This window comes from Corvus cornix, chromosome 1A, assembly GCF_000738735.6.
Source record: "Corvus cornix cornix isolate S_Up_H32 chromosome 1A, ASM73873v5, whole genome shotgun sequence".
Classification (NCBI taxonomy): domain Eukaryota; kingdom Metazoa; phylum Chordata; class Aves; order Passeriformes; family Corvidae; genus Corvus; species Corvus cornix.
In genome coordinates this window covers 69,240,904-69,264,507 of record NC_047057.1, presented here as the reverse complement: position 1 = coordinate 69,264,507, position 23,604 = coordinate 69,240,904, and the positions used below count along the sequence as shown (strand labels likewise).

General features: G+C 38.0%; 1 protein-coding gene across 2 annotated transcripts in view; it reads left to right on the top strand.

Annotated features, from left to right (window-relative positions):
• Window positions 1-23,604, top strand: part of AEBP2 (AE binding protein 2) — a 43,293-nt gene that overhangs the window by 8,869 nt on the left and 10,820 nt on the right. For both annotated transcript variants that reach the window (XM_039570462.1, XM_039570461.1), the window contains exons 2-4: window positions 9,143-9,350; window positions 12,359-12,466; window positions 20,306-20,492. In XM_039570462.1, the coding sequence (XP_039426396.1) occupies window positions 9,143-9,350; window positions 12,359-12,466; window positions 20,306-20,492 (503 nt within the window). The remainder of the gene's footprint in view (window positions 1-9,142; window positions 9,351-12,358; window positions 12,467-20,305; window positions 20,493-23,604) is intronic.

Genomic DNA, 23,604 nt, shown 5'->3' with positions numbered 1-23,604 from the left:
ATTCTAGGGCTAATAATCTAAATAATCAAAGTAAGTGATCCGGGAGAGTGCAAACAGCTCTAGAGGTGGTGAATCATAACACGCTTTCTCAGTCTTGTTTTGTTTCCTGTGCGTGTTTGTTATTTTAAGTTCCTTCGATTTCTCTATCTCAAAGAGCTTTCCTATCTTCCCTAGTTTTATATTATCAGGCTGAAGTGTTTGCAGTGTTGTTCCCTTCTCTAGGTATTTATACCTTATCTAGACGTAGCTTTACTCTAAAATCAGCTGCTGCTTCAAAAAGAATTTTAAAACAAGGTTTTAATGTTACCACTTGCCACTCCATATAAAATTCTTTCCCCTGACTATTTTATTTTTCACTGTGTTGCTTTCTTAGTAGTTATATAACAATACATATATTCAAAAAAGAATTTTGCAGTCTTGTTTTTAAGACTGATTTATGAGCACTTTGTGAGTCTTGTTCATCTTGAGAAGGTTTTGTTAGAGTAACTTAGTGAGTGTAAAGCATAGATTTGATAGGTGTGATTTCCAGAAAAATGCTTAAGTGATTCAGAAGCACAAGTGCTTCCAAGTGAGTGGGTGCTTTCTTGAATCCTGCAGTCCTGGAAATGATGATCTTTTTTTCTTTATGTTGCCTTAATGATGCTTTTACTTATTTTTCCGTATCCTGTTTTGCCTTCCTTGCCTCGGAAGAGCTGTGGAGACAGTTGTGTTGTCTGTCTGCTGTGGGGGTCTTGGTGGATGTAATGTGCAAGAGCAGATGTGGACAGAAGGTGCTGCCTTCAAAACACAGTGGTGGACTTCCACTTCATGTAGTCCTGGCTTATTTTTTGTGATCCATGTATTCTGATTTCTTGTTGCCACATGCTTGCTCTTTGGCAGCCATTTAGTGTTCTGCATTCTCTTCTTGTTTTGTCTTTTTTTTTCATGGTGGTTTATCCACATACACTATTTTTTTCTTACTGGTGGTGGGTTTTTCTGAACTCAGAAACTGATCATTACCAGAAATTATTTTGGATACTTTCTATTTAAAGACAAATAGTTTTCTCAGCAAAATCAGCAAAAAAACCCCCTTAGATAGGCAGGTAGCTGAAGTTGCTTTCTGTCTCCTTTGAAACTTCTATCTGGGTTGGTTACTGGTTCGTTGAAAAGAAACTGTAACAGCTCTAAAGCATAATGGTATTTTCATGCCGCGATGGAACTACATCCATTAAAATAAGACTGTTTTGCTTGTGAAACATAAATGTTTGGTTTGGGGAATTAAACTGATAAATTACTGAAATTTAGTAGGAGGAGTTTATCTGTTACCAATACAAATGCATCATAAAATACCAAATTTACCAAAGATAAGCAGAGGAATAAAAAAAGATCAGGAAAATCTCAGACTTTCCTGCTCTGTTGCTGACTTATGGTGACTGCTTATGTTTTGTGAGCTCTGTTTTCCTTAGGACCTGTTTTAATCTTACTTTTAAATTGGCGTGACCATTTGGAGAACATAAAGCAAAAAGATTAACTGAAACCTCCTTGGCCACCTGTGTAGAGGTGTTTTGAGCCCTGCATTTTATTGCATACTGGTACCCCCATGCAGATGTTCGGATTGTAACTTCAGAAAGAGGTTGGCATTAAAGTTTGCTTAATACTCATTGGATGTCAGCAAAAATTAAACCTTAGTACAAAAACATAGGAATTTATTCTTCCTCTGCTTTTGTTTGGGAGCCAGTAGATCAATTTCTGTTACTAATCTGTTGTATCCATGGCTCCCATGTTTGGAATTGATGGAGATATTATAAAGTAGGACAGGTGGAAGAGCTTCCTCTCAATGATGGCAGCTGAGGGTTTGATAATTTTCAAGTTTTGTGAGGATTTATCTTCGCTTGATCTTTGATTGCATTAGGAAGTAGTGAGCTCAAATTGATTTGAATTTGGTGGTGTTGAAAAGCTGTTGTGGAACTTGTCCACTGGCCAGAGCTGCACACCACAGTTTTCCACCTCTTATCTTGGAAAATAATAGGAGTAATGGGGAAATTGTGAAGTTTTTATTTTCACTCTCGAGTATTCCTAGTGAAATGAAAACAGTGAGGTGCTGGGGGATGTCACTAAGCATGTCATTATTTCTTTCTTTCAATGTTTCTGTTTTGACTTGCTCTTTGTAATTGAATGATTGCAGTTGGTGCTGTTTGTTTTCTTTTGGGATTAGTACCTAGTTGTGATTTAGTCTTCCAGGTGACAAAAGCTTTCTGTTGATTTCTAGCTTTTAACCCTTGAAGTTGTTGTGAAATGTGACTGACTGTCATTCACAGTGTTCCCTTTATTCTGAGGTTGTTTTATCTGACTGTAACATTCAGTTTTCTTTCTTAAGCTTCCTTCATGGATTAGACCAATGTAGCTGCAACTGTAAGGGGAAATGGCAGAGTATTTCACTGACCAGTGAAAGGCAAAGAAAGTAGCAGGCTATGTATTTGTGTTTGGTTTGATTTTTTTTTAATCCTTTGCCTGTTTACTTACTTCCAGTAAGGTTTGTAGCATTTGGTTTCAGAGGCAATCTGCTGATTTGATGTTTTGTGGCTGGATTATCACTGTGTATTTCAGAAGAAACTGTTCTCAAAACTTGGAGTAGTGCAGTGTGCAGCTTGATGGCTGTTCAGTAGTGTTGGTTTCAGCGACCCTGCAGCGTGTGTTTGCTGAAATTGCTGTTTGTTTTTAATTTGATGCTTTCCAAGATGAGGCTTTTCCGTATAGGCTCTGTCAGGATCGTTCGGTGTTAGCTGAATTCAGCTGGGTCCTTTGGTTACCTCCTGAACTGAACATCTGGGCACTGGGAGCTGGGCGCTCTCGGTGGAGGTGCTCTAACCCTGAAATGAGCTCCTGTTGATCAGACTGAAGGGCTGCTTGTTGACCCTCGAGGGCACGGTATAAGGCCCATCTGTTAGGGCTGAATTTTGCCTGAGGGAAGGTTACTTCAGTTAAGGTCTACAGGGAGTATGTTTAGCAGACATTAAAAGTATAATAGCAAATTGATTGGGCTTTTGTGCATGTGTTCAGTGCCTGGCTCTGCTCTCGGTTCAAGTGGACAGTTGCTAATGGGATTTTGTGGAAACTAAAAATGAAATTATGTTGCTATTCTTTCAGGGGTTTTGGTGATATTCCTTCTAGACTCTTACTCTCTGTTGTTCTGAAAGATTAACAAAATCAGGGAAAGAATAAATTTTGGGCATTTCATTCATTAAATTCAATAGAAGGTATTACTTGCAGTAGTAAAGAAAACAATCTCCTTGGAGAGCCAAGTGTGTGTCAGCAGTCATGTGCAATATACCATTTTATTTAATGCATTAAATAATAGTCTCATTATAGTTTTATGCACATCTAAATGTACACAGAAATTAGTGCCCAGATGTAAAATATGAGGCTTAAAATTTGTACGTTTTAAATTGTGAATAAGTTGGATTTCTTTTTCTTCCTTATAGTAAATACCCATATTTACACAACTCCAACAGGGGCTTAATTTTGCTCAGATCTTTAAAGGAAAAGAATAATCCAGAATTTAAAGTGCTTGAAAAACGTTTTTTGTTTTCTGTGAAATGAAAAGGACTGGCAGCTTCTTACAAGATTTTTGGTATTATTTTTTTTGTTCCATGATTGTTTTTAAATTAGAGTTTGAACTGAACTAATGCACAACCTGCATTTGATTGTGCAGGTACTAACCTTTTAACATGAAAGTGCTGCTAAAAATACCTTAATCTTCTTGATAATGAAGATTGTATTATTTCTAGCCACAGGTAAAACAAGTACAGGTAAAAATAAGAGCTGAAACAATGCCTCTGAGGTAAGGAGTCCTCTATTTAAGCTTGCATGGTTTTGCTTAATGAACACATTTTAAATGTCAGTATCATTTCAAAGCTGTTGATCTCTTGGTAGAGGGAAAACTTGTAGGAGGAGAGAAAAATGTCTGACCCCTCTGAGAAGATTCTGTGTTTTCAGTTCTACTTTGCTGCACTTGGCAGACACTGCCAGTGTATGTAGACTTGGTGAAATGAGGTGTGGGTTTAGTAAGGCATTTCAGAAAGGCATTCTTGCCTCTAGACCTGTGATTTTTATGTCAAGTTGATTCAGGTGCTCGATTAGGATGAAAATAGGGACAACTTAAGCTCGAAGGCTATGGTGTGCTTGCTGTAACAGTTCTAAATTTTAGTAATTAGTCAGTCTTCTGAATGGTGCTTCTTAAAAACTGCTATTGTGTATGCAGGCTCTCTCCAGCAGTGACTGTTTTTGATGCTCTATTGTTCGATATGACCCCTGAGCTGAACTCTCTGAAACTCAAATGTCTAATGTTCTTCATCAGGCCATGGTCTATAGATCCATTACAATGGAGCTGGAGCCTGCCTACAGCTTGGGAGCAAACCCAGACCTGTCTGTCACTGGCAAGAGGGGAGTGCCACAAGCGCTTCAGTTCTGCTCGTGTCGTTCTGCTTTGATAGTGGCAGGCAGGCTTTAAACAGATCTCCTGCCTACGAGAAAGGGACTTAGCAAAAGGCAGAAAAACTTGCTTTAACTTAGCTAGCTAAAAGTCTGTTTCAAGGTCTTTGTTCCATTACCAGAATGTCTGTGTTTTTCTTTCTTTGTTTTCTCCTCTTACGCACATTATTACTTTCCCACTTGTAGGTTTTGTGGATTTTGGGTGAGAAAGCAGAAGGATGTAATTTCCATTACTACCTTCCCTTTGTTAAAGAACCTTTCCCTCTCTCAGATCGTTGCAAGCAGACAGAAAGTCGTATTGGATTGAAAATCCCCAATCATAGACTGAAAGATACACAGGCACTTTTTCTGTAGTCCAGCCCTTCTTCGGCTAAGTGTTAGCACACATCTTATTTGCTTGTGTGACCTGTCCCCACACCCTTTCTGAAATTCTGAGAAACAAAAAAGTGGATGAATTGGCAGCTCCAACAGACACGGTGTTGCAGTTAAGTCTTCACAGACTTAGCAGCAGCCACAGCTCTGACTGTAAAACTTATCTTTCTGCTTCATCTCGAAATGGGCAGGTCAAGAGACCGCCCAAGTCAGTGTCTTTGATGTTACATATACTACAGACTATTCTCTGAAAAGCTTCCTGATATTTTCTCAGTGTATGAAAGATGAGAGAAAACTACACACACTTGAGCAGTACTGGGCACTGGTCTTCTCACAGATTCTCTTTGCAGCCTTTACCTCTTTAGTGACGGACAGAACTTCCTAAGTGAGACAGAAACTAATTCTAGATTTCTTAATACTGGGAGGCACCTGATCATCTGAAATACACTGGTTCTGGAGATAGAGAAGAGGAAATAAAAAATGTATGCTACATTTTTATTTAACAGACTGTTAGTAGAGGAGGAATGTGCCAGGGCACTGAGTTTCTTGCATTAGACTCTACCGAGGATCTATCAAGAAAGTCCATCCAAAGGCAGTGATGTCTTGTTGTGTGACTCCTGGTCATTTTGTTTTATAGACAATTGAGTTATTTCTCTTGTAGGTTCTGTTACAGCAATATTTGTCTGTGCTCTTTAATGTCCTAGTCAAAGTTCTTCAAACTAGAAGGAAGGAGGGCATTTTGTCTTAAATATCAAGCTGTTATTGCTCAACTGGATTTGAGTTATATTTTTTCCCATTTTTAGACAGGATTTTGAATAGCTTATAGAATCATAGTCCAGTGTAGCACTTCATTTTCAATTTCCAAATTCTATATGCTACTACGTGGTTTAAGTGCTATGGGCAGCCTTTTTTTTATTCCAGTTCCTCTGGTAGAAAATTTTGATACCGTGTTAATCTGTTAGCCCTTAGCAAACACTTAGGCTATTAAACCCAAACTCAGCAAACATTTAAACAATAATAGCTAAATTAGCTTGCCAAGTGTTATTGGTTTCTTATATCATTAATAACCCTACTTCTCATGATAGCTTTTGCTGGGATCAGTTGACTTTTACATATTTTTCTCCAAAACAAGGTAGGATAGCTTATAAAAAACCTCAAAGCCAAAGCATTTGCATTCCTTAGGCTGTAAAATTAGAGACCTGTGGTTTTGTGTCAAGGTATGTTGCACTGCACTTGCAATGTGAACTGAACTCCCATGCTTTGGGTTGATCATTTTCAGGGTTTTTTTTAATCTCTTCTTAGAGGAATTAAGCAGATTTTCATGCCTGTGAAATAGAGAAACCACACATACACACACACCTGCGTGAGGGTGCACTTCTCCCCTACCCCAAAATGCTTTCACAGAACTTGTTCAGGGTTATGTTTTCTCATTGCTTTCCCACTTAAAACTAGACTGTAAATCCAAGGAACTGTATTGAGTACCCCTCATACTCTGCCCTGTGGTCACCAGCACCGCTCCTCTCAGTCAGAAGTTTGCTTGTACTGTTTGTGGGGTGTGTGAGAATGGACCTAGTGCTGTCTGCGGGTGTAGAAACTCGTACTGAGAGTAAATAGCTTTGAAGCTTGAACTCCTCCTGAAAGTATCTGGGAAGCAGTTTCCTTTGGTAGCTGTCAGCTGTGAGAAGGGCAGGGTTACTTATCGACCTGGGTTGGTGTGAGGCAGCTGTTGCACGAGCCCTGTATGTGCAGTGCTTTGCCATCCTTGGCTAAGCAGCTTCCTGTCGGGACCACTGATCCGTGTAACAGCACCGTCTGTGGCAGAAGTGGTTGGGCTTTGTGCCATTTTGTGTGTCCAAACCTACTTACAAGTGTGATTTTGAGAAAACTGTATTTGGATAGCTTAAACCAAGGGGCAGGCAGGACAGTGGCACAAGTAACTAATTAATTACTCAATTTTCCTATCATCCTGTTGGTAAATTTTGCTTTCACAGTGCAGTTTTACAGACTTCATTTTTGGGGATAATTTTTGGCCTAGGCATCAGTTGAGGAAGGAGGAGATGTCAGTCCCATAATTGCATCTATTGTGAGCCTGGAACAGTGGAAAAATTAGGATTACTTGCAACAGGTTTTGCATGTAAGGCTTCTGACAATTTCCTACAGGGATCCTAAAACGCTGTTACAGTACGTGTAGTTAGTGGCTGTTAATGCTGTTGGGGCTGGGAGATTCAGCTAAGGGCCAGTGGAATTTTTTTTATTTGCTAGTGACAGGTTGGGAGGCTGTATGTCATAAAAGGAATCAAGATTACTGGGGAGGGAAGGGAGACATGGGGAGGGATTGTGGAAAGCTCTGTGTATTCAGAGTGTAGAAAAGGGAAGAAAATAAAAATAATGGACACATGGAAATATGTTGTGTAGCAGCAAATAGCCTGTATGACTTCCATGGGTAGGAGCTGTGCCTTCTAAATTGATCGACCTTGTTTGAAATTGGGAGGGGGGTGGAAGAAAGGCATGTGGTGTTTGTGTAGCATTTAGGAAGTGTATATTTGATATACCTTCATTAAAGCAGAAAGCTGTTGAAAAGGTCTCTAAAACTTTCTTTTTAGCTTGGAAGACAAAGGCCTAAGCATAGTTGGTCAGTTCTAATATCTGGTGGAGGCAAATGAGTTGGAAGAAGATTTTAAGGGGTCTGTGCTTGGGATATGTTACGTTGCTGGCATATCTTGAAATAAGAGTTTGCTCATGAAACCAAGTCACTCAGGGTAGTTAAAACTGAGGCTTAACTGGGAGCATTGCTAAAGGGAATCTGTTATTTAGACTAAGGCAAGTCACTTTTTATTGATAAATGTAGTGGAGTCTACATGGTGGGTGAGAATGGGAAATCTAATCTACCAAATATCTGTGATTATTTTAAAATCTATCACAGAAAAAACTTGCTAGCACAGTAGTGATTAAAAAAAGATACAGGTAATGTGAGAAATAACTAGTAGAGACTTCTACAACAGAAGAGCAAACATGCTAATTGTATCTTCAGATATTGACTAGTGGTGTTTTTCATTCATCTCAGTGTGTAATAGAACAATACTGGGCATGTAGACAGTGATGGTAAAAATAAGGAACAGCACCTGTACCTTAAAGGCAGAATGGTTTAGCATATCCCAGTTGCACACATACTGGAGAGGATCTGGTGGAGGCTCTCCAAGGTGGTTAGGGTGCTGAAGCAGATGCAGTACACAGAGAAGCTCTGTGCGTGTTTTCTTCAGTTTTGGGAGGAGGAGGGCAGGGTTTTTCTGTGTTCAGTGATCTGATAGGGAGGTTTAACAATGGAGGAGGCAGAGTCATCTCAACCCTGCAGCTGCCAAGGATGAGAGACAAGAGACAGAAGTTGCAACACTGGAAATTCTGATGAGATGTTGGGAAACTTCCCCCCTTCCCCACAAGGTTAGTCAGCCATTGAGAAAATTGTTCAGAAAGGTAGCAGAAGTCCCAGCCTTTGAACACACCCATTAACAACTCCACTGGACAAGACCAGAGGCAATCTGATCTCACTCGTTCCTGTTTAAGCAGATTTGACCACCTGGTCTTTTGAGGTTCTGTCGAAGATGAGCTGTTCTATAATACTGTGGCTTTGTGGAAGAGAAAAACATAAAGGCCCTCAAGGCAACTGAGCAGGTTAACAAGATCAAAAAGGGTGTATCAGTAGCTATTTAATGAGGAAGAGCATCCATCTCCATACTTTCTGCTTATATATGGAAAGAGCATACTCTCTGCAAGTTTTTTCTGATCCATTTGATGCTTGTCTCTGTATCTGCCAAGGTACAGAGCAGAAAGGCTGATGCAAGTGACCCCCTGCTGGCCAAAGATTTCCTCTGCTGATTCTGGCTTCTCTGGAAAATGTTTTGAAAAACGAAAACAAAAAGCATTAGTTTAGACCATGCACATGATGGATACTATGCTGGGGCCATGTGGGAGTACCTTATACCTTATGTAGAATTGAAGTGCTGTATTCTTTTAAAGGCTCTAGTGTTGGCAGGGGATGCTGGGCTCAATATATTGAGGATTTTTCATTCCTCCCTTTTGTTCCCAGTGTCCAGAAGTTACACTGTTGAGTAATAGTAGCTGTTTCCTAACTGTACATTTATTAATAAAGTGATGAACCACAATAAACAAAAAAATTGTGTAAGATTTTCTTTTCAACCTGTCTAAATACATCTGAAACAAAAGAGCTACAGTTTTTATTTGATCTGTTAACATGCAACAAATACGAACTTTGATTTAGTTTTGGGGTTTTTTTGTCTTGCAGCATAAGCAGCACTATCATGGATGTAGACAGCACAATTTCCAGTGGACGTTCCACTCCAGTCATGATGAATGGACAGGGAGTTCCTGCCTCCTCTGCCAAAAGCATTGCCTATAACTGTTGTTGGGATCACTGCCACGCCTGCTTCAGCTCCAGCCCGGATTTGGCGGATCACATTCGCTCCATACATGTGGATGGTCAGCGAGGAGGGGTTGGTGTTACTTTTGGGTTTTCCCTCTTTCTTATTTGCCAATATTTTGCTCTTGAATGACAGTAGCAAATTTTCTGTTTCGAAATACCAGCTTTGTAACTAGTGGCAGCAGATTTAGTGGCCTTACTTTAAGAATGTAGTCAATTCTTTCCAGTAAATTAGTTGAGACTACCAGGGTTTTGATAGTGTCTTGACTTCTCAACATCCTGAAGCTGTTGGTGTATCTTTAAGTGCTTACACTTGGAATTCATTTTCTTAAAACTCTTGTGTACGTGTTCCTGCATGTGAACGCAGGTGAAGTCACATCTTAATTACTGTTACCAGTGGAGTCTCACTACAGGTAAAATATATCCAGAATGTATAACAGGGAAGATGTAAGACTGACTCAAGAGTACAAAGTCTTAACAAAACAGCTCTCTGTGTAATACTGATGGCAAGCTTACCTTCTGTATAATTACATCTAATTTTTTTTTTTAAATTGAGTTGCATATATAACCATGTAAATTCCAGTCTAATCCCTGGTCAAATGATAATTGGTCTCAATTTTAATGTTTAAAAACACCTTCTAGTAGAGTAATTTCAATTCTGTACTTAACTGCCTGCCATCTTCAAGCTCCCAGATTACCTCTGATGCCTGGAATATATCATGTAAACTACCTTTACATCCAGCACAAGCAATCTGCCTGCCTTAGGCACTGTATGTTGCAGCTCTTCAATTTCTGGGAGAGATAATATCAGTTCTTGAAGTAGAATAGTTGTTATCTTTTGACTTTTTGTTCTAGCACTTCTTCAGAAGAAAAATGTTACACTGTTACACTTTAGCATTTTATTTAAGTTTCTTATTCTTTGAAGATAATTTGCATTACTTTAAATAATTTATTATGTAAATGTGTCACTGAGACAGCTGTGACTCTGGCTGTATTTAGCTAATATTTTTTGGCATGATTGAACTTTTCAGCTTCATATTTGATGGCTTTTTTCAGTCCAGTATCTAAGCAGAATCATCCATCCAGTGTAGTGGCTTTTTAGCCATCCATGAGATGATTTCTGAGTTCTGTCCACAGGTGTACAAAAGTGTTACATGAAACCTGGATGAAACAATGAAATGAATAAGGTGTGTTTGGATCTTTGTTATCCCATCCATGACTCCTTTACATTTCTTAAAAGGGCCTGGAAGGGGCTTTTATTCTGTATTTATTTCTTGTCACTTACATTTCATGTGACATGATTTGTGGTTGTTTTTATTTAGAAAATGTTGGTCTGTATTTGTATAATTGAAAGAGGAGATTGTTGGAAGCACGAAATGTCTAATAACTGTTGCATTCAGTTCACACTTTCGAATCCCTCTACTGGAGTCAGTTTATTTTTTGAGAATTTCCAGCGTGGTGATGTGGAAGGGGGATGGATCCTGGCGGGTTTGTTTCAGGGATTTGTCTGCCACCTGCCGGTGAGGTGTTTAAGTGTGTTGGAAATTGTGTTGGGATTTTGATGGGATTTCAAATCTTACTTAACTGCAATGACTCTAAATTTGAAGAAAAGTGGGGGTTAGTAGCTACTTATTGAGAATGGAAGGGAGTAGGATTAACATCCTTGCATGGTAAAATGTATTTTTTCCAGCTAATACCGAGGTCATGGCTCCAGTCCAAACCAGATACATCCATGAAGAGCCTGGGAAACTTTTTGACAAAACAGTTTTGCTTCTGAAAGATGTTATTTCAGAAATATTTTGGGTTCAGCTTTTTGACAGGGATTCCCAAGAAGCCTTGCCTGGACTTCTGGTGGGTGGCTGCAAACCCAAGCCCTTGTATTTCCACCGTCTGTAACTTCACAGTAACACACCTTTGCCAAGTGCCCTGCAGTCTGCAGTTGCTGATGGAAATGCTGGGACACTTACGGAGCTGTTGCAGAGCCAGGAATCTCAGAAGTTCCAGTTCTGTGGCTTTGGGGGATCTCAGAACTGAGGAGTGGCAGACCCCAAAGGTTTAGGGGCTTGGGCCTTGTGTCAGTAGGTCTGGATCAGTCACACAGACACTGAGGGGTTTCCAGCTTTGTCTGAGTAAGGCTGGGTTATGTATCTATTATACAGCAAGAGTGTAGAACTCCCGTGGCTGCTTTTTCATTTTGAAAATACAATCTTTTGAAGGCTGAGGGTTTTTATTCTCCAAAAGAGAACAAGAAACTCAAATCCAATTAGTTTCCTGCATTTCTGAGAACCTGTATTATGGACAGTGCTGTTCCTGGGAACTTTATTTTGCTGCGACAAATTAGGGCTTTACCTCCCTTCACACACAGACCTGTTGAGGAAATTCTAATGAAAGGCAAGTTCATTGAGCTTTTTTATTCCCTCAGTTACAGATAAACACAATGAGAGGAGAGAGAAAAGCAGCATGAGTAAGTTCTGCTCGCCTTAATGCACTATTGTGCGTGTGATTGTTCTGTACACTGGAATCACAAAACACCCATAGATTTTGAATCCTATGAGAAATGGTAGCTTCCTTCATCAGGAATTGAATATAAGGCCCTAACTAGAGTTATCTGGTATTCCAGAGTACAAAACTCCAGTATATGAACAACTGCATTGCAATTAACAGTTTTTACTTTTTCCTGCTCAAGGAATAAAATTAATTGCTTATGAGAGTAAATTATTTTATTTCTATAACTACTGCCCAGAAAATGCAAATTTATAATTTAAAAATGATCTGTCTCCATATCTGGTGGATACAGATACTGAGTGCAAACCCAAATACAGCAGATCCTGTTGCTCTCGACTGTGTTTATCTGCAGGAGCATCTGTCTGTTGGTATTTTATTACAGTGACCTGTTTTTATTGAATACTTGGGGTTGTAATTTTTTTTTCCTTGGTGAGATATGAGAAGTGTGTTTCAAAATAAATGGTTATTGTTCAGAATTCTTTGAAGTGTTGTGAAAAAAGTCTTCTTTGCTAATGTGATTTTTTTATTTACTGTTTTCTCTGACTTGTGTAACTTACCACATTTTTACTCTATTAGGTGTTTGTTTGCTTGTGGAAAGGTTGCAAAGTATATAACACACCTTCAACAAGTCAAAGTTGGTTGCAGAGGCATATGCTGACACACAGTGGGGACAAACCTTTCAAGGTAAGGTTCATTGTAACATACATCATCTCTTATTTTTAGAAAAATTCTCTTTATTTTTCCTAAAACAATATGTCAGTTGAAAAATACCATCACAGGAGGATTTCTGAAAAAGTGAGCTGAGCTTTCTTCTTTGCAGTCATAGTGCCCAAAGGTCCTGTTCTTTTATGAAAGCAGGTGAAGAAACTGTTGTTGCTTCTCTATCCCTGTTTCTTTTAATCTCTAAATGGCAGGGAGTGTAAAACTGGATAGTGCTAAAGTTCAGGGGGTTTGTGCATTTTCCAGTTCAGCTGCTTACAGTGTAACAGTGAGATATTTCCTCTCATACTTCACACTTGCACGTTAAATTTTGGATCATGTCTGATGGTGCACATTCTGTGCTTGAGTAAGAGCTGCTTTTGTTAAATTCAGTAGAAACACTGTCAGTGACTATTTATGGTTCACTTCTCTGAAAAGAATAAGGAAGTCAGGAATGCAGGACCATTGAGCAGACTGTATTTCCTGCACAGTATTTTCTAACTTTCTCTTTCTTTCTCCCCTTAATCTGTACCTGCAATTCTAGGTATAGTAGTGTTTATCATTCCCATATCCACCAATCCGTTATTAATGAGTTGCTTCATCCTCTTATGGATACAGTTGGGGCAGTTCATAGCTGTCAGTCCTGGATCACTTGATGGTAAGTCCCACCCACACTACTTTAGACTGAAGTTCTTCCATGTAGGATATGGAAATGAAATAGGGTTTGGGGTTTTTTTTGAAGTTTAGGTAGAATTTTATACCTCCTTCTCCCCTACTCCCCAACCCCACCAAGTTTTAGTCCCTGTCTTCCTTCACTTTCTCCTCAGGTAATATCATCCACTTTCTAAAAATTCTATTTAAGGCAGCTTTATTACTAAAAATACTTTTCTTTTACAGTGGTGTCTTTCTGTAGTTACATTTCCTATATAGGTTTTATTAGTAGATATGACAGAAAACAAAACAAAATTAAACTCAAAACCGAGAAAGTAAAAAATAGTGCATTTCATCGCACGTGAAGAAGATTTTTTTTTAATAAACAGATTTTTTTTTTTTCATACTGAACTGTGTAGTTTAGACTGAAAATTTCTGACTCACAGAATAAGTAACCACAGGAAAATGGGGTTTGAGGTTATCATACCCTGTGCTGAAAGGAATGAGTTTAGCATGCTCTTGGAAGGATAGCATAAGGATTGTAGATCCCTGCAAGTTTTCAGATATGGTTGTTCCAGGAACTGATCTAATCTTAAATCCTAATCTCTGATTAATAATAAAAATAATAATAATAACAGTAGTAGTAGTAGCAATAGTAGTAGTAAAGAAAGCAACCACCAGTTACCAGAGGAAGCTTGTACCTTAGGTTTTCTCTATTTTGAAATTAAATATTTTGTCTACCTCAGAGTATAATGACAAGCTTTGTTCTTGGATGAAAGTCTTTTAATAGCTTAATCTGTATTCTTATTTGGTCTAAATCGAAGAAACTCAATTTTAGAGACATTGGGTTGGAGAGGTGGGCATAGCTCCGAAACACCAGGAGTACTTTTGACTCTGTCAGGGTTACTTAGCAAAGGCAGTTTCAGTTGGTATCCTAGTTTTTTTTGGCTAGGCTGGTTACAGCTAGAGCCCTAAAATTATCATCAGTTGTTTATGATAATAATCATCTTGTGTTCAATATCTGTTGTTCCACCAGCTGATTTGTGTAGTTTCTGGTTATATTGAGGGAGAGAACAAAACATTCGAGGGTTGCAGTAGTTAATCATCCTGCCTCAATGTGTGTCACTGCAGCATTTTTTCCTGCTGTTGTCTTGAGTCCCTCTGTTTGTTTTTTACCCCTGTATTTCTCAATCAGTTCCTGGGAGCTTTGAATGGAGGATAATTGTGGTCTGAGTAGAATTTCGTAACATCTTTTGTTGCCCTGTCATTTATGCTGAGATCGGCTTCAGGGCTCACATGAGGTAGCCAAGTATGTGAGTGTCTGTAATGGCAATCTATTAACTGGCTCCTTTTCTTCATTTGCTTCTTTTTTTAATGCTAACTTTAGAAATCTACTCTCTGATACAAAAAACACTTGAAGTGTTGAATATTAGTCTTGACCAGTCCAAGAACAGCCTTTTATTAATTGTTTTGTGGCAGTCAGTCAAAAATGGAGCCAATATGTCCATTTTTGTGCATATGTCCAATATGTGCATTTAGCGTCTCATAAATCTTAATTGCTCACCTTTCAGGGAAAGCCAGATTTTTTGAAGTCAGAGTTGGTTTAAAGACTTCTTGTTCTTGATAATTACTGCAGACAAAATATCTCCCAAAACCTAAATTGTAAATGAAACTTCAGTTGCCTCGTGAGAATATACTTGAGTCCTAGCATAAAAGGAAGGGATCCGTCATTTTAGAAAACTTGCAGAAAATAGGCATTCAGTATTTTAGTTAAAAAATAATGTTGGGATTTTTGAGGAAAGCTGTAAGAAGTGGTAATGGAAATAGTATAGCTTTATGCTGTTGTCTGAAGAACTGCTATTTAGGATGTTTTAAAGAAAAGCAAAGAATATTAGCTAGGAAAATGACAACTAAAAGCATGGAAATCTTACTTTTGTGAAGGTAAAAGAACACTATAATCATGTAGTGACCAGAAGAGAGTAGTAAGTATGTCACAGATTAATATATTTGTACATTCCCAGTGAAAATAAGAGAGAAATGTATTTTCTTAAATTGAAAAGCATTGGGGACTGTCTAAAGCAGAACTTTCTTTTGCACTGGAGGATATATCCCTGTCTAGTCCCCCTTTTTGCTTGCGAATTGACTCATTTTATGTAGTTGTACATTTTGGGTTTAATTATCCCTTTTTGTGATGCACATGGAGTTGTGTTTGACTAAAAGCTCCATTCAGCTCTAAATGAGTTGTTGTGCTTTCCTATTGAAAAGTCTTTGTGGGTTTTACCTGCCCTTTCCATTCATTCCTATCAGCCATGTGACTGTTCAGTTCATTTGTCACAGAAATGAACCCACTTCTAAATTGCAAAGGCAAAATGGTTCATACTTTCATAAGTTTATCCTGCTTTTTCCCTGGTTGTGTGGCTTAGTGTGTCCCTCTCATCATGAATATTGCAGTACCTGTGTCACAGAAAAGGTAAATTTCCTTATGGATACCTATTTTTGAGACCTTTGTTATGCTAGCTCCTTTTTTCTGTGGGGCAATTTCTTGGTAGCATACATCCAGCTCATCTCTGAGTCATCTGCTTTACAGTCTGGTTTTAGCCAATACTTTTAATATTCTTTTTTGTCATTGGAGACCTTCATTGAATACAGGTATTCTCTCCAAAGACATTTAGTATGTTTGTCTTTGTGTATGATTTTACAGACAGAGTTGAGAGAGAAAACCCTCAACATTATTCTTTTTTAGATCTCTTATTACATAATTTTGCAGCTTTTTAGAAACTGGTGGAATATTGTGGAGTATCATCAGCATGCAGGGGTGGTCCTGTTGAGAGTTCAGCAACTTGGCTTTCAGACCTTATAGACAGGATGTAGAGGAATAATCTGCTGAGTTAGAAAACATCCTGGTTTCAACAAACTCTCTGGCAAGTTGAAAAGAAGTGAATGAAGATATTCCATCTTTCTCCTCCTAAACTTGGCTGTTACAAGTAACAAGTATTGGAATAGTTACAGGAGCTGTGACACCCTGCGTTTTCCAGCATGGTTTCTGGTGTGCAGGGACAAAAATAAATTAATCAAGTATTACTTGGCACTGAAAGCTACTTGAAGACACATCAAATTAACTCTTAAGATGTTGAGCACAATTAAAGGACAAATGAGTGATGAGCACAAAATAGTGGGAGATTTTATGCAAAATAATTGCATATAGCATTAGGATTGGGGTTGATGATCTCAAAGGTCTCTTCCAACCTAAGTGACTCTATGAAAGTTGCATGTGTGAATGCTAGCAGCTGTTTTCACATACATTCCAGTGGGTATGCTCTTCATGTTTAAGAGGAGTCATGCAAGGTTTGTTCCTGTGGGGTAGATGCTTACAATGACAATGAAAGGTAGTGCTCAGGTTCATTGCAGGCTTCTCCTTAAAATGGGGGAAGAAAGTAGTAACAAAAATGAAGTTTGGTGCTACCCGTAACTTCCAGAATTCATGAAGGGGTGACTGCATTTGATACAACTCTCAGTAGAGTAATGCTTGGTGAAATCCAGAAAACACAAGCAAGCAGCTTCAGTCTTCATTGGGAATTCATGTCTGTTACTCTCTTGGCGGAATATCTTCTATCCATCAGAGCACTGCAGATGTAAAATGTAAAGGCACTCTGCCTGAACACTCAGATGTTGAGACAGCAAGAAAGTTTATCCAGATGTCTAAACTATTACTGTCAGATTTACTAGAAAAAAATTACATATTGAATAGGAGATTTGGTTATTTTGAATTTAGAACAAAAATCTGTATTGCTAGATACTTTTGTATCCTGTTTGTTAAAGTCACTGGTCATTACTGCCCATTAATAATGGTGGGTATGGGTACACTGGAGAAATTAAACTTCTTACATGTTTACTTACTTTCTCTTGAAGTAACATATCCACCAATCCGGACCCAATCTGTTGTATTTCAAATTGAATGCAAAATTCTGAGATTTAGGTTTTGGGGGAAAAATGAAAAGATTGGTTTAAAGTTGTGCATAATAGTTGAGTTTGATTTATTAGAAGCCCTCTAGAGCTATATAATTATCTGGTGGGAAGCTGATTTGGTGTGACTTACCGTCCAGAGATCCTGAAGTGACAGCCTGAACTGCTCCTTTATCTTTGGAGAGAAGAGACTTTACCCATTAGTAACGGATTGCTGGATATATTATTTTAGAGAAAAAAAGAAAAAACAGGTAAGATTTTTTCATTCTCCTCTTCTACTATTTCCTGTCTACTACAAAGGTGTTCTCTGTCATCTTTGATCTATCAGCTGTTGATTTGAAGACATGATGAGGTAGTCTCAAAGTACACAAAATCTGAATGTAATAATTTCTGCAAATATTTTGTACTGTGGCTGTAGTCTACTAATGCACTTTCTGGAAAAAGACAATCTGTAGTTGCAAGTTGCAGATAATGATGATCTAAGGATGTTGGTTTGGGGACTTCGAAAGTAAATTTTGGGTAGAGCAAGAAAAGTTAGTGGTATCTTCTCTAGATTGTAGATAATCCACATAGAATGTCTGTGATTCTTTGCTCTTTATATGACAAGAAAAAGATTAAGTTATGACATCATGAGTCAACCTGCAGTTTGTCATAAAACGACGTGTCCCATCTGACAAGAAATACAGTTATGTATTGAAAAGTTTTAGAAAAGTGCCTGATACAAAGTTTGTGCTTTTTTCCAGAAGGTATTGCCTTTTTGGTACTATATTTAACTTGGAATACGGTAATGTGTGCACTGTACCAAGGCTTAAGGTTATTTTTGACCTCTAGCAGGCATTGGTAGAACCAAAATTTTGATTTCTCAGTGTGACTGAATTTCAGGATATGGGCTTTTTTCGAGCTTTTTTTTTTTCTGTCAGTGTTTGTATGGTCAGAAAAAGCTGGAATCTGAAGTCAGGAGCACATTAGTGAAAGTTAATCCTAAATTTAGATTTTCAGTCTTAGATACATGAAGCTGCTGTTATGGGCAAGACAGCTATTTCAGGGACAAAGAAAAGGGAGAGCAAAAATGATTAAACTACTTCACACATGCATTGTACACGTATCTGTTGATTGTGAGTTAAATCATCTTTAAAAAGTGGTTTGGATTCAAGGTCGGGTTGATGGGGCTTAGCAATCTAATTTAGTAGGTGCTGGCCTTACCAACCATAGCAGGCTTGGAACTGAATGACTTTTAAAGGGCCTTTTGAACCCAAGCCATCCTGTGATTGTGTAAGTGTAAATTTTCATGTTCAGTATTAATTTAAAGTAACCAAAGTTGTGTTGGAGTGTTACCATAGTGCAAATGAGATCTGCATCCAGAGTGTGTTGGGATTCACAGTGTGCTGGGATTTCTTCCATTGTGAGTCACTACAATATAAATAAACAATATTGCTGTTGTTTGAACATGGGAAATTATAGGGCAAGGTAAAAAGGCATAGGGGGAATTTTGGTAGAAATCTTCACGATTCTTAAGATGCTTATTAGTGGTGGAGACAGGGAGGAACAAATAAAGTGTGAAGGTTTCCAAGGTTTTTGTCAGGGAATTTTATGTTTGACTTAGCTCAATACTTAGAAAACTTTCCCTAACTCCTTCTAAGAATTCTTCCCTTTAAAAAAACACAACAAACACATCCAAAAAAAGGTGAAAAACAGCCTTTCATTTTTTGCCTTTTACTGTCTTGAAATCTACGTACATAGTTTTAGTCCTATAGCAAGTATTAGGCTATTGAGGACAGCACAGTTTTTTCTATTCGTGGACATTATATTTTACTATTGAGCATGGAAAACCATTTGCTAAGTCTGAGGCAGAAATAGACTTCTCAGTTCTGCAACCACCATTGGAAAACAATACAGATGGGGTTTAGGGGCAAAAAGTGGAACATGTGGCGTTCTAAAGCTATTTTCTTGTCTTCCAATTGAATGTGCAGGCTTGGGGCAGGTTACTCTAAGCTTGGAAATTCATCCTTAGCCTTCAAACTTAGCACTATGTCCATAGTTGCAGCAGCATTACTTATTCCCGAACTCCTGTTGGAGCTGCTCTTTAGTTTGCTGTGAAGGAGGTGTTAGGAAGAGAGGCAGGTAAAAGAGCTGAGAATCAGCGGAAGGAAAGGAAGGAGCCAAACAGATGTGGAAGGAGGAGAACTTTCCAGTGGTTTACAGGTGATAGTTTTTTGCTACCTATTTTTTTTGAACCACTCATTTGTCCTACTGCTATTGTCTGGATCAGAAGTAAAATCAATCATATGAATACACAACTAATTGCAGCCAGTGATGGAATGCATATCCTAAAATCACTTTTTTATTACCCTTGTAAGTTCAGAGCACAATAGAAAAGGGTTGTGCTTCCCTCTCCAATGGTGTAATTTAAATAGTTATTTTGCAAATGAAATAATTGTAAATATGAACCAGATACCTATAAAAATAACAGTAATTGTAGCCAGTAAAAGCTTAGTTGCTGCTATCATTCAGTTTGTGTGTTTCTGCTTGATTATTGTTGGATCTTATTTTTCTGTTGAGAGAGGACATTTCCTTTAAATGAGAACTTCCTCAAATGCTCCTGAAGTAATGGTAGCATCCCAAAATGAATTCATAAATAATTGTTACTACAACTTTACTGAAATTAGTTTGAGACAGAACTGTAAGGCAGCTGTTCATTGACTTCTTACAGCATTTACAAAGAGCATTCAGCTGTTTCAAGTTTAATGTGGGTAAGGATGTATTTGTTGCTTCTGCCTCGTCACAAGAAAGGAGGATGTTAGAGAAGTTACCAAATACAGAACATTGGAGAGGTGTTGAGAAACAGTAACAGTGCAGTATTTTGAAAGGCAAGGGAGTATTGGTCTATGAAGAGGAAAGTTTCCTCAGAAGCCTCTGTTTTCTGTGGAAAGTTTGCCAGTGTGTTGTTTGAGATTAATTTTATGCTATACAATATAAAATACAGTATGACATAAAAAGCATCATATCATGAAATAATTATTGAGAGTTAAAAACTTCAAACAAATTTATTTCAAAATATGTTTTTGTTTTTCTTTTTAAGAATTGCATGGTTATTAAGAATTTGGTTTTGCTGTAGTGTGTCAGAAGCTGAGCCAGAAAAGTCAAAGCAAGATCTCTGAAGCTCCTGTGACATACAGCCACTGATCCAGTTGTTCTGTTTTTTCTCACTAGTGTGTAGTTGGTGGGTGCAATGCCAGCTTTGCGTCTCAGGGAGGACTTGCCCGTCATGTGCCCACACACTTCAGCCAGCAGAACTCTTCAAAAGTTGCCAGCCAGCCAAAGGCCAAAGAGGAATCTCCATCTAAAGCTGGAATGAATAAAAGAAGAAAACTAAAGAACAAGAGACGGCGATCACTACGTAAGTGTTTCGCACAAGTTCTTGGAAGGTTTGTCTTAGATTGAAAGTTCCTCCTCACTCTGGTGGTTTCTCTGCATATTTGATTCTGGTAGCGGTGGCATTCCTTGTGATGGGAAGGAAACAGCTCCAGATTCTGTTTGTGTTCCGTTTCAGGGTAGATCTCTCTGGGTTAAGGAGAAAGATCCACTTCCCGTGAGCAACAATTGGAGTTGCCAGTTGAAAGAAGGTTTTCATTTCAGAGTCGCTTTTTGTTTACTGTCTATATTACTGTTGGAAAGTGTTCTGCGTAGTGCTGATGAGATCTGAAGTTCAGACAGAGATTGCAGCTTCATATAAATTAGAGATAAATGCGTGTTATATAAGCTCTTTTTTGAGCTCAACATTTCATTATGTTAATGACAGTTTTATGAGCATAACCAAGATCTAATTTTGGGCGGAATTGACTTGCTATGTTTTTTCAATCTGTCTCCACATAGTTGGTGTTCATTAATTTTATATGAACCAATGTGCTGAGAGGTGTGATGTGTCATTTAAAGTGAAAACTGTTTCCTCTAGCAAGAAATAATCACTTACCCAGTACCTCTTCTAGTCCATTTGGATCTAGTAGCTTGATTCCTGGCTTGTCCTAGCATTAGACTAATAAAATGTCAAATTTCTGTAGAGATTCTAATCTACAGGAATAGTTAGGAAAGATTAGGCAATTGTTAAAATATGTCACTTTGGTTTATAATTGCTTTGGGTGCAACTCTCCACTACCGAACTGACCATTTGCTAGTTGTAAAGTGTTACTGTGACACCTGCATTTTAGAGACACGAAAAAACCCATTTACATTTTTTTCTGCTGGTAAGTCAATGGCTGAAGAAAAAACTACATGAATTTTTACTTGTGGTGCAAAGTCTTTCTTACAGTATTGGAAAGTAGCACAAGATAGCTTTTTTTATGAACCACTGAACATTTTAAATCTCATACTGTCCACAGTCTGTCTTCTCCAGAACCTTTCTGTGGCAGAACTTGTAACTGTATCCATCTTTCTCTTCCTGTGAAGAAATACAGTTACCAGTTATTCAAATGGTACTGCAACAATGGATTCACATACTAGTGGTCTTAGGTGATTACTCTTTATCACATGATTGTGATTTATTCTTAATACCCCACCTGTGTTTTAAGGAATTTTATGGAAATTTGTGAAGCAGTGGTCATGTTTCTGCCTTGAATGCAGACAAGCATATCCTGGGAAGTTACAGTGTCCCCTGGAATTCTGAAAAGTTTCCTGAGCCACTGGGTGTGCCTGGGTATTCTTAAAATATATATGAGCAAATTGTGTTGTGAAACACTTCTTAAAAGCAGAGATTTCAAGAATTCCTCTAATTTTGATTCAGCATTTAAAGAATTTAGAAAACTGTTTCTGTCTTTTTCAGAATTTGATTTTCAAAGAGCTTTCTCTTTCACTCTGGAAATCTGTGTAGTTGAGAAGGTTCAAGAAGGGAAGGCTGGTCAGTGAAGGGTTATGGGCTCACTTTGCAGTATCTTTTTTCATCTTAGATGTAATGAGAGAGACATCTTGAGATAATTGCAGGTTCCTAAAGAATTGTTGTGATTTGTTGACTTGTGTTACTCAAAATACAGTTGTCTAAGACTGGTCACTCCAAAATTTTCATTTTCAGAGGTTCCTGAGTTGCATCTTAGCTTGCTTCTCCATACTGATTTTGTTAGGTGGCTGATTTAATGCATCTTAATTCATTTTCGCCCCCGACTATATGCAGAAGTAGTTTTCCAGGTTGGGATTTTATTATTAATTCATAAACATTGTATTATTTGACTTACAAATTTCAATTCAGAACTTCATACTTAACACTTCAAATCACCTGCTAAGATGTTGTAGTTGTAATAAGAATTTGCTGCAGAATTTATGAATGAATTTATGGCAAAAAATGTAAATAATAAATATTGTGGGGATGTTAAAAACCAGACTGTAGTATTTGAATGGTCTGCTGTCTTGATCAAGTGTTGCACAGGAAGAAAAATGACAGCTGCTTGAGCAATTTCTTATCTTCTTTCCTCTTGAGACAAATGCAATGCTGGCTGTAGACTTTTGCCTTAAGGCAGAAATCATCTCTAACTGAGTTGGGAACTGACTACTGTAATGTATTTCTCCAGAGGGTATGTGACCCAGAAATGTATCCAAAGTTGATGGCTTTTTCTGAAAATGCCAAGTATGGGCAGCTTTCCTTTCAAACTCTGTGTGGGTTATTGTTGGTGAAGTGAACGTGACAAAGGGCTGATAGAGTTTTGCTTGTCTTTCTGTTTCTTAGCTTGGTTTTAGTTAAAGAATGAAGTGTGCAAGTTTGTGTGTTTTGTCTTTACAAGAAGAATGGGAGAAGGCAAAACCCTTATCTAAGAAGCCAAAATAACACAATTAACATCATTAAGTATTTTCAGTCAAGAGTATATAAAGCTGAGAACCTGGATTTATATTTAGGTATTTTTAAATGCCCAAAAGGAGAGGTGTTTAACACATGTGCCAGGTTCTCTGCAAGTAGGGTTACAAGGACTTCATTAAGTGCATGTAAAACAAAATGCCATTTGATAGTGGACAATCTGTTTAAATCACTTGCAGATAATAATTTGACAAAAACTGCCGGTGTTGCACCACAAAACACTTCGTCTCTGGAAAAAAATGTTGTCAGCATGTTCTTTCTACCTCGTAGTTTTGTTAGACCCTGGCTTTTTTTAGAGGTGTAAGTGGATTACTAAATATTTATTGACAATTGATAGCCAGTATATGCTGTGCTCTGAAGCACTCTCATGTATAAATTCTTAATAGTTTAATTACAGCAAATTTATACACTTGCTTCCTCTGTTTTATATCTGAAGGCTAACGCCCTTCTGTGAGAGAATGTATAATGAAAAAGGAGACTTCACTGTGGCTATATGTGAAGAGAATACAGTCTTCTAACTTCAACTATAAAGAGAATTTTTACTGTTACTTAATTGGTTTTTTAACATCTTGCCATTTTAAAGTGTTTTCGTTTGTCCTGTCTGTAAACAATGCATGTTCTTATAAGTTTGAAAATCAGCCTTTTATCATAAAGGCTTGTTTCACTGGTGGCA